Genomic DNA, 11940 nt, shown 5'->3' on the forward strand with positions numbered 1-11940 from the left:
TCACACACTGCGGCATATATGTTGTGATATGCACTTAAATGATACTTTGACTTTTACTTTAAACTTCAAAAAGTCAATGGAAGAAAGATTTGCTACCTGAAGGAACTTTGAGAGCTAGCATAGTGTGAAAATTACTAGTGTTCTCAGTATTACAGAATATTTAATGCTAGTTTTAAGTCATTAACTTTTTTAATCCATAAGGCTACCACATAAAATAAGAGAGAACCCTTACTGAAAATCATGTGTTTAATGAGGAATTTAACACACCTACTTTGCCTTAATCCGGTGTATTTTTGCTTTGACTGTTGAAATTGCCTGGGAATTCCAAAATATGCTGATGCTTTTGTGCCACTTCCAGAGATTCTGATTTAATTGGTCTGATGTGCAACCTGGACATCAGAATCTTTTAAAGGCTCCCCTGGTGATTCTACTGTGCATCCAGAGCTGAGAAATAGTGCGTTAGACTGGTATGAAAGTTCTTTTGGGTGAAAAGAAACATTGGGAGGTCATCATACTTTCCTTTACAGATGAATGCCTTGATTTGTAAGGGATTTTCCATAAGACTGTGGTAACATGTTTCTTGCTGTTTAAAAAGGGTATTTAATGTATAAACATTTTTGTAGCTTTTCTTCCTGGCTGAATTAGTAGTATCTGAGGGCTGAGCCATGTTTTTATACATCTTTGTTACGCGCACTTCTAGTATGAAGTATTTAATGGCATTTGATAGATTGTTAAAGTAATTCTTCAATAATTGATTTATTTTTAGATTAAGTACATATTCATGTTAAATATGTGTTATAGTGATTTATTTTTGGGGGGTTTGAGTTGCCAGTATCTTTTAAGTTTATTTTCTACAGGCAAAAACTGCCCCCGTAGCGTGTAATTTTTTTTGAGGAGATGAAGTGATCCTGGAAAGTTTAAGTCAGCGAAACATTTGTATATTTACTGTATGCCTTTCATATGAGCTAGGCGAGAATTATATTGAATGTAATAATCTATGAGAATATAGATTTGTGTTTTGCTTTTATTCTGGAAAGATTTTAGTAAGTTTCTTTAAAGAGAAAGCATTATTTACTCGTTTTTCTTAATTGAGTTAGTTTAACATTTTAAAAACCATATTCTCACATGTAAAATCAGTGTTATTCCAAAATCACAGGTAGAACATGTACTTCCTCTTTTGAAGAGGGGAATTGGTATTCACCATGGTGGTTTACTTCCTATTTTGAAAGAAACTATAGAAATTCTCTTTTCTGAAGGATTGATAAAGGTATGGTTTTATTTTTATTTTTTATGCCCCCATATTGTGTTGTATGAAAAGTCTGAAAATTAGAGAATATTGTTTATAGGCAGTTGTGTGTGTGTGTGTTTCACAAGGCTTAATGAAATGACTTAAATAATGAACTTGATGTTTATATATGCTGTTATACTTAAATAAATCTTGGAGTGTAGATTAAAAAAACCCATTTGTTTCCTTTCTTGAAGAATGTAGTGGTGGCCGGGTATAGTGGCTCACACCTGTAATCCCAGCACTTTGGGAGGCCAAGGTGGGCGGATTACCTGAGGTCGAGAGTTTGAAACCAGCCTGACAACGTGGAGAAACCCCGTCTCTGCTAAAAATACAAAATTAGCCAAGCGTGGTGGTGGGCACCTGTAGTCCCAGCTACTAGGGAAGCTGAGGCAGGAGAATCATTTGAACCTGGGAGGCGGAGGTTGCAGTGAGTGGAGACACACCATTGTACTCCAGCCTGGACAGCAAGAGCAAAACTGTCTCAAAAACAAGAACAAAAACAAAGAATGTAGTGGTAACACTATTGGATACCACAGAATGTTGCAGAAGGTGTATTTAATTACTAAACCTGGGATTGTAAACTTCTTTCTATATACAGAATAAAAGGATTAGTTTAGAGAAGACAAGGAAATTGCTGGTTAGACTTAGGAAAGAGAGTTTTTTGAATATTCTAATTTAAACCAGAGAGCATCTGATTTCATTTTTTTAATGATACTGATATTTATACCGAGAAATGGGATATTAAAGATGGGAAACAACATCAAAATGTAATCATAAGTCTATATATGAGTCATACTTTTTTTTTTTTTAATTTTGAAGCAGAATCTTGCTCTGTCACCCAGGTTGGAGTGCAGTGGCACCTCTGCCTCCTGGATTCAAGTGATCCTTCTGCCTTAGCCTCCCAAGTAGCTGGGCCTACAGGAGCATACCACCACGCCCAACCTAATTTTTTTTTTTTTTTCTGTAGAGACGGGGTTTCACCATGTTGGCCAGGGTGGTCTTGAACTCCTGACCTTAAGTGATCCTCCCACCCAGCCTCCCAAAGTGCTGGGATTATAGGCTACTATGCCCAGCCTCATGCGTTATTTTATGTTTAAAAATTGTTAGTATTTAAAAAATCATATGTGAGATTTATTGTGAGAACCTCAGCACTAAGTAGAATATTTAAAATAAATTTACTTATCTTGAAGAAAATATTTGAAGTCATTTAGAGCAAGAATTGGCCAATATTTATACCTAGACCCTGGTATGTCCCTTCTAGATTATATATTTTGCTGAGCCCCACTTTTAAAGGATCTTTTAAAACATAAGCAGTGCTTGCTGGTTGTAAAATTCAAATAGAGCAGTTGTATGTAAAGTAAAAAAATGAAAGATCATCCCATCACTTACCAGAAATACCTACTAGTATACATACAGATAATGAATTAGTCATTTTGTAAACAACAAAAAAAGTCATTATACACTGCCCTTGTTATATAATTTCATCGTGTCAGATTCTTCTTTATTCTTTTTAATGAATGAATAATATGCTGTTGAGATGATGAACTAAAATATTTTTACTTCTTTCCTGGAGAATATAGTACTTCAGTGACTTTACTTATATGTGTATCTTTTTGTACCTAAACCACTATTTTTGTTGGTCTTAGAAGTGTGTTACAGAGTCACTGATTCTAGTCTTCCTTGAGAGATCTTCTAATACTGAAGTGGTCCTCAAAATCACTGCGTCATCAGTTGCAAAGGCCAGGAAATGTATTTGTGTTTAGAAAAATATTCTATGACCTAAAGCTTTGTTCGTAAGACCAGTGTGCATTCTCTCTAGTTGGCACTGTTAGAATTTAAGAAAGTCTGTTTTCTCTGAATTACCAAATTTCTGAGCTATGAGAGACATTAAATGTTAATTAATAATTTTATATATAAAATACAAAATAGGTTTGAGAATAGCATATTGTTTTTTATTTTGTAGGGTCTCATTAATTTTAAAATTAATATATTTAGTTAACACTTAAAATTATAAAACTAGGTTTTCAGCTTAAAATATATGTTTAGTTATAGAATTACTTATTTACTTAGGCCTTATTTGCCACGGAGACCTTTGCTATGGGAATTAACATGCCAGCTAGAACTGTGTTATTTACAAATGCGCGCAAATTTGATGGGAAGGATTTCCGATGGGTAAGTAAAGCAATTCATATATCGAAACAATTTTTATCTTTGTTATACTACAGATAACTGGTTTACATAGTCTAAGAGATTTTAAGTCCAACCTACTTAAGAACTTGAACCTGAGCTAATACAATTTCATCAAGATTAAACCTTGACTCTTGGCCATTTGTGGTGGCTTATGTCTATGATCACAGCACTTTGGGAGGCCTAGGTGGGAGGATGATTTAAGGCCAGGAGTTTGAGACCAGCCTGGGCAACATAGCGAGACCTCATCTCTACAAAAAATGCAAAACTCATTTGGGAGTGGTGATGTGCACCTGTAGTCACAGCTACTTGAAAGGCTGAGTTGGAAGAATCACTTGAGCCCAGGAGGTCAAGGCTCCAGTAAGCTGTGATTGCACCACTGTACTCCAGCCTTGAGGACAGTGAGACCCTGACTCTGAATAAATTAATTAATCGAACAAACCTCTGTTCCCTTAAATTTTTATCCTGACTCCTTCACTCCCACCTCTCCTCCAAAAAAAAGATATTCCTTTAAGTGAAGGAGTTTGATGATAGGAGGTTAAGTGTGCAAGTGATTTATGAATGCTTTAAATCATTTTAAATATGTCTATAGAGTTTTCATTTCTTAAGGTTTAAGGTTTTAAAGCACCACTACAGTGGCTGTAGTTGCATCTATTTTGCCCTTCAGATTTAAAAGGCAAGTACCCCATTTAGTAAGCAATTACCAAACTTAAAATATAAATTTAGAACTCTAAAGATGTTCTAAATTTATGGAAGATGACTGGGATGCTGAAGTAGAAACAGCAAAAAGACTATACAGACTTGTTTCTTTTGACAGATATACAATAAAATGTTATGCTGTGAACACTGTGAGAAGTATGTACAGGGATATAGCATAAGAAACGAAGTCAGTTGGGGGTCAGGGAATGCTTCATAGAAAGGCAGTCCTTAAAATAAGTAACAGCAGATGAGAATTTGCTAAGCAGAAAGTAGAACATTGGCAGGGGTGAAAAGAAAGTGATGGAACAAAGATTTCTCGTTTGAATTCACATAGCCTGGCTTTGGGGAAAATTGTAAGTAGTCCTTTATTTAACCTTTTATTTTTGGAATTGGTGATTCTCTCTGCTTGGAGAAGTTTCTGAAAGGAATTACAAATCATCAAAATGCTGAAAAGTACCCTCACTAAAACTGTAAATAAAGGGAAAACGTTTTTCATGATGTGTTTTATTTTAAAATGTTGGATGCTATACAAAAGAGAAATATAAGTATGGTGAGTCAGTGACATTTCTGGGCCAGGACTTCTTGGGCCAGGAGGGCCTGGCCCAAGGCTGCCCCCTGGGAAAAGCTGAATGGAGCTGCTGAGTGGGAGCCAAACCCTCTATGCTAGCAGGGACCCTGCAGTCTGGCTAAGGCTGGGTCCTAGCCCCTTCCTACCCAATAAAGGCAGCTGTGGAGAGAGGGAATTTGGGTTCTAGCCTGGTTTGTGGTGGGGGAAGGCACCATGACAGATTTGATGATGATTTCTAGGGGAAAGCAGTCAACCATCCCCACCCACATCCCACAGGGGCTCCCTCTAGCCTGAGACTCATCGGGGTCCAGACTGGAAGGCTAATGCCATTAGAGGAAGCAGGCACAGGGTGGATTGGGCAAGGGAACCTCTGAGAAGGCCAGTGCCCAGCCACCCAGGGTTCAGAGACATTTCACACAATATGGTTAAGTTTCGGGGAGAGATGTGTAGAAGCTCAAGAGAAGGAGAGAGTTAAGCATCCTGGGACCCTCCCTAACAAAGCAACTCTTTCCTTCCTGCTTCCTTGTGGAGCACAGCAGGTGTGCACAATGGGTGTGTATGATGGATGTGCAGTGATTACTCCCAGGCTGTCTATGCTATGCCAGATGCCAGATAGCACCTTCATGCCACTGTAGAAGAGGGAGCAGTGGAGCCTGATGGGAAAGGGCTATGGGCCATATCAAAGGATTGAACCAGGGCTGACAATGGAATCCTAATGGTGAACCCCCTGCCCTCTGCTTTGGCCCCTAAGGGCCCCATTCCCCAGGTAGCAGCAGTGGGACTCTCTTTAACCCCTCCACTGTTGGGAAGGAGGCACCTGGGGAATGGAATGGACATCCAAAGAGGAAAGGGAGGTAAAGGTGGGCTCTGCAAAGAAGGCACTGAGAGTGGTAGGCTGGTGGGCCAGGGACCCTCTCATAGTCAGAGATAGGTTGGAGCCTGGGGCAACCCTGCCACCAGCACGGCCACATCATCTAGAAGGGTTAAGGTCCATGCTGTTGCCCTACCACCAGAGGTCTTGGCGAATCCTGGGGTCAGGAGATGTCTTTGCAGGGGCACCATGAAGGAAGAAAGGTCTTGACTGGGAGGTAGGAGACTGTTTGGATTTAGCCAGGGGCTACGAGTCTAGTCAAAGCATAAGCTTTGTGTTTACCTGGGCCTCCCACTGGAGCATAGTCTTAAGGATCAAGATGCCTTGGAATGTGGAGAGTCAGGGAAGAAGGCTCTGTGGAGGAATGGGGGTTGATTCTAGAATTAACTGTCCCAAAGGGTCCTGAGGCTATAGAACACTCTTCAGCCAGCACTGCAGCCCCCCCGTTCTGGGGAAGAGTCAAAGGGTTAGGGAGACAGTGAAGGCCAGGTTCTGTCCTTCCCCCAATTCATACCAGAGCAGTTTCCCACCAAAATGGGTGTCATTGCCAGGCCAGATACCTCATTCAGGGAGTCATGGACAGCCCCCTGTGCCACCTCTACTCTGTCACACATGGCCCAGACCCATGGCAGGGAGTGGGGCTGCTGAAGGCACAGAGAAGAAAGTGGCACAGAGAAGGCACAGACATTCTTCACCCTTTGCTTGCTGGATAGACCTGTTTCCAGAGAGGGTAACAGGCCTAGATGGCACGACAATGAATGGCCAGGCTGAGATCATGCTATGTCTGTACCACAGCCAGGTGGATCAGCCACCATACTGTTGCTGGTAACACAGGTTTGAGTTTCTGCAGCTCATGCTCTTGCATATGTCTCAGATTGGAGCCTGTCGAGTGGCTTTAACATGTGGACCGGGCATATTTGGTGCTCTGGCAGTGTGAGGAGGCACATTTGAGGAGGTTTTAGGAGATGAACTGGTACAGATTCTGTCTGGATGAAGAGGCTGCCATGCTTATCACCCACGAGTGTCTTAGGGCCTACAGTGTAGTCATAGGAGCTCCAGGGTCCACTGTCAGCAGTCAGTGAAATCCTTAGCCAGGTTGGACATACTGGGTAGCCAGCGCTTATTCGAGTAACTATACTTGCTTCTGAGGTATGATTGTTGTCCCCAAAGGGCATAGTGCTACTCAGCAGGATGTAGACGATGGTGCCTGGGACCCACACGTGCACTGAATGGTGTAATGCTTGCAGGCCAGAACCTCTGGGGCAGGGGATGCTAGTGTGCCACAGGTGATCTTCATCAGGCATTTGTAGTTGCTGTTCTTGTGGGCACTGACCAGATTGAAGTCAGTGATGATGATCTTGGAGTCAGTGCCTGAATGATGGTATAGCAGATTCTGAGGCTTGAGGTCTTGGTTTGTGATGCCCAGTGCATGCAGATACTGGATGCCATCTAGCACCATCTGCAGCATTCACATGATGTCATGCTCAGTGAAGGAACCCTTGGTGATGATGTGGTTGAACAGCTCCATGCTAGCAGGGACCAGTTGTATCAACATGTATACATGCGCCCGAATCCCAGACACCTCCACCGGCTGGATGATGTTGGCATGACGCACCTGGTGCAGCACATACAGCTCTGGCTCCCACACCTCCTACCCCTCCTGGTACTTGATCTCAATTATCTTGATGGCATATGCTGCCAAGTGGCTCAGTGCTCCATGCGTACCACTTGGCAGAATCTCCTTTGGCCAATTGGGGTCTTCATGTCGAAGTTAACTGTCATTTGTGAGTCGAACTTGGCCCTGTATTTAGCCATCCTGGCTGTGTAGTCTCAAGGGAGGCTCTTTGTGGCCAGTATTGGGAGCACTGTGCCTATTGACTGGCTGCTGGAAACCTGCCTGCCTCTATGATGAAGTGCTTATACATACCATTCTGAGTGCCACTGAACAGCTGCACCTTCTTGACCAGATCCAGCTGGATATTGTTGGATGGCTTGAGAAGGACCTTGCTTTTCTCTTAGCCCATCATGGACATAAGGGCATCTTCTCCGGTGAGGCTGGTGGGACCTGCTCTGTAGGCAGTGTTCCAGCTATACCTCATACAGGCAGGGGGCTTTCAGTGTCTCAGCAGCTCTGCTAACCATGTCTGAGCTGGGACTGCTACCACCATCCTGAGGCATCAGCATTGTGACCTGTAGTGTTTTTAACTCTTTTTGAGTTACAATTTTTTAAAAAGAATCTGGACCCTTTCCACAGGAGAAAAGTACACATGCACTTAAAGAAAAAACTTTACCCAGTGTTGAAGTGGTACAGTGGTGCTCTGAAAGCCTGTATACAGGAGCCTTACTGACCTTCCACTGTCAGGTTGTTCCTGATGACAAATGAACTCTACCAAACTCCAAGCATACATACCAATAAAATAGGAGAGAATTTTGTTTTTTCAAAAAGCATGAATTATAGTCATCTCATTTTGCAGATTTAGAAAGGTAATTTTGATCAAGTCAGAACTGATATTTGGTTGAGTTTGGGTCATTGTTTGCATTCTTAGATTTTGCCGTTTTCCAGAATATCTAGCTCAGAGGTATTTTTTTAATGCCAGTGAATTAGCCAATATTTCCCAGTAGCTGTCATATATTTGAAAGCATAATTAACAGTAATTGGCTTACTGTGAAAAGCCAAAATTTTTAAAAGCCTAAATTTTAGGCTTTAAATTTGGATTAAAAGCATAAATTTTAGATCCAAAATGACACAGTCTAAAATTTAGTTTTGTTATGTTGGTGTGATGTGGGTTTGAAACATTATTCTCACATGTTTTGCATTTTTGTGCTTTGACTTTAACTCAGAAAACTTCATGTTTTAATCATGTTTCCTTTCTTAGGGTTTATAACTTGTTACAAGTTTTACAATAAGAGAAAGTTTACGAATACTTTTTTCACCAGTTTTTCTCCTAAACTCTGAATTTTAACTGTGTTCATTCAGATTTCTTCTGGTGAATACATTCAGATGTCTGGTCGTGCTGGAAGGAGAGGAATGGATGATAGAGGAATTGTAATTCTTATGGTAGATGAAAAGATGAGCCCAACAATTGGAAAACAATTACTTAAGGTAACTACATTAAGATTCTGTACCTTTACCAAGAATTCCAGAAATATGCTTCAGGAACCATTTCAGAATTGGTTGTGTCAGTCAGATACCTAACTAAAATGAGTTAATATACTGAAACTATCTGGGCTTGGGAAGATAGAAGGGTGTGACTACTCAAAATACTAACATCTTGTATCCTACTTCACCTAATAGGTGGAGAGCAACTCATATAATGGATAGGGTGTGAAGATCTCCAGAGAGGGCAGAAATGTTTACTTTCTCCTCCGAATTTAAGAGATCTCTTTATTTGACCCATCCACTGCACAAGTTGTTCTTTACCTGTCAGAACAGGAAGTGGGGCACATGATTGATAATCAAATGTTTGGGGCAGGCAGTGAGCTTTCTCTGCCTTTGCAAGCCCAGATAGCTTAATAGGTTAATTCAACAATCTACCTTTACAGTTTACCCTATTGATTATAAATATCCCAATCATAAAGAACACATTTTAAGCTTTATTACAGATTAGACTTTTATTTTGCTTGCTTAGTATTTGTGCGTCAGATGGTCTAGAATTTTATTTTTGTTTTGAAGAGCTTCTAAAGGAAGTTTGGCCTGGTTGCTTTTTTTCTTCTTATCCATATAGAGAAAAGTGTTAATAAGATAGGAAACTTTAAATAAAAACAAAATTAATTGCCAGCTCATTAGCTACTTAAAAGTAGCTACTGCAAAACATGTTAAGACACACTTAGGTCAGTATCTATGAAACAGATTGTGTGTCTAACTTTTTAAACTTGGGAACTTTGTGGAGAATTTGAGATATAGTCATAATGAAGCTTGGTATGTTGAAGCAAAATAGATAAAGGTGTGTGTATCTTTATATGTGTTTACATGAGTAAAGACAAAGCTTGTCTGTACATATTCATAATAATTATATGGTGTCTTATTTTCAACTTTAGAGATTAACACTTGGAAACCTCTTTAGTGCTCCATGAAAGGAAAATTAAACAAGACTGAAAATTTTTATTCTTTTCTCTAATTGTGCCAGATATAACACATGCTATTTTTCTTTCCTTGTACTCTGTGTGTGGAAAGAACAGAATCGGGTTGCCAGATTATAGGAGGTAATATTTTAATGACAGCATCTGGTTCCTTTAGTGCGGAGTTTTCATTCCATATACTTGACGTTTCTGGATTTGTTACCTTGTATGTGTAAAGTTGTATCACCTTTCATTGCATTTTTTAAATTAACTTTTCTAATAGACTTATTGAGCTATAATTCACATACTATGCAAGTCACTCATTTCCATGGTTTTTAATATATTCTAGAGTTTTGTCACCATCACCACAATCAATTTTAGAACATTTTCATCAATCCAGAAAGAAAACCCTATACCTATTAAGTTACTCTTCTTTCTTCAGAAGACCACCCCTACCCCAAGCCCTAGACAACAACTAATTTACTTTCTGTCTCCATGGATTTGTCTGTTGTGGACATTTCATATAAACAGACTCATATAATGTGTACCCTTTTGTATCTGGCTTTTTTTCACTTACCCTAATGTTTTCAAGTTTTATCCATGTTGTAACATCTATCAATACTTCATTCCTTTTCATTGCTGAATAATATTTCATTGTTCAGCATGTATGCCACACTTGATCTGTTCAGCAGTGAGTGGATATATGGATTGTTTCCATGTTTTGGCTATTGTGAATAATGCTGCTATGAACTTTTTTTTTTTTTTTTTTACAAGTTTTTACTTGAATATGTGTTTTCTTTTCTCCTGACTGTACACCTAGGAATGGAATTGCTGGGTCATAGAGTAATTCTATGTGTAACCTTTTGAGGAACTGCCAGAATGTTTTCTTTAGTAGTTGCACCGTTTTACATTCCCACCAGCATTGTATGAGGCTTCTAATTTCTTTACATTCTAGCCAGCACTTGTTAGCTGCCTTTTTGGTTCATAGCCATCCTTGGGGTATGAAGGAGAACATTTCACTTTGAATATTAGTTTGATTGAAAGGATGTAGTACCTGTTTGTGTATCTGCATTTCTAGGCATATTTCTTTTATCAAGACTGACATACAACTTTTTTCCTCTAGGATTTTTTCTAGTTAGTTTTACTATCATTAAGGAATTTATAGATAACTTACTCAGTATTTGTAACAACTAATACTTATTGAATGTTCAGTGTGTTCCAAATACTAATTATGATAATTACTGTTATTATCTACGTTTTATAAATACAGCATGCAGAGGTTAAAAATTTGTCCAGAGCTATATTGTTGTTAAATGGCAAATCCTGCTTTCGAACTCAGGCAGTCTGATTTCAGAGTTTATGCTTCTAAGTACCATATGGTACTGCTTCTCAGTACCTCTTGCAAATAGATTTTTCAAGTAGTAGTTTAAACACAATTTGACATGAGACAGCAGTTTGTTCTTTGATGTACTTTAAATAGATAGGCTAAAGAGTAGTCATGTCAGGTATATTTTATTTTCTTATAGGCAAAAATAATTGATCATTCTTAAGTAATTTCAGAACTTGAATAGAAATACTGAGTACTTGAAGTCATTTTCTCAAAAATTAAAATACGTAACTTCTTCATATCACCTTATATGTAGAAATAGTAGGTTTACTTTATACATTAGTATAATTCAAGTCTATTTGTCGTATTTATTTATTTTTCCTATTGGTGTTAGAACCATGGCAAAATGTGTTTGTTGCCTGCTAGAGCTTTCAAACTCTCAGTACATTCATACACACATACATATTTATATATTTGAGCATGTAAAAAATTTAATGATGTGAATTTGAAATATTTTAGTAATTTTTTTCCTTCATTTTTATGGCTTGAGTAATTTTTTAACTTGCTCACTGCAGCCTCCACCTACCAGGTTCAAGTGATTCTCCTGCCTCAGCTTCCCAAGTAGCTAGGATTATAGGCACCTATGGCCACGCCCAGCTAATTTTTGTATTTTTTTGGTAGAAACAGGGTTTCACCATGTTGACCAGCCTGGTCTCAAATTCCTGACCTCAGGGGATCTGCCTGCCTCAGCCCCCCAAAGTGCTGGGATTACAGGCGTGAGCCACTGCGCCCAGCCTTTTTTAAAATAGAGACAGGGTCTCCCTTTGTTGCCCAGGCTGATCTCGATCTCCTGAGGCTCAAGCGATCGTCCTGTCTCAGCCTCCCAAGGTGCTAGGGTTTTAGGCGTGAGCCACGATGCCCAGCTTTTTTTTTTTTTTTTT

At 39.3% G+C, this 11940-nt stretch overlaps 1 protein-coding gene across 1 annotated transcript in view; it reads left to right on the top strand.

Moving 5' to 3' along the window:
- The window catches only part of MTREX (Mtr4 exosome RNA helicase), a 127634-nt gene that overhangs the window by 48586 nt on the left and 67108 nt on the right, over positions 1-11940 (top strand). Inside the window, 3 exon segments of the mRNA XM_017874186.1 lie at positions 1157-1267; positions 3359-3460; positions 8591-8716. Coding sequence (XP_017729675.1) covers positions 1157-1267; positions 3359-3460; positions 8591-8716 — 339 coding nt within the window.

Source organism: Rhinopithecus bieti, unplaced genomic scaffold (genome assembly GCF_001698545.2).
Source record: "Rhinopithecus bieti isolate Rb0 unplaced genomic scaffold, ASM169854v2 scaffold_6513, whole genome shotgun sequence".
In the NCBI taxonomy this organism is placed as follows: domain Eukaryota; kingdom Metazoa; phylum Chordata; class Mammalia; order Primates; family Cercopithecidae; genus Rhinopithecus; species Rhinopithecus bieti.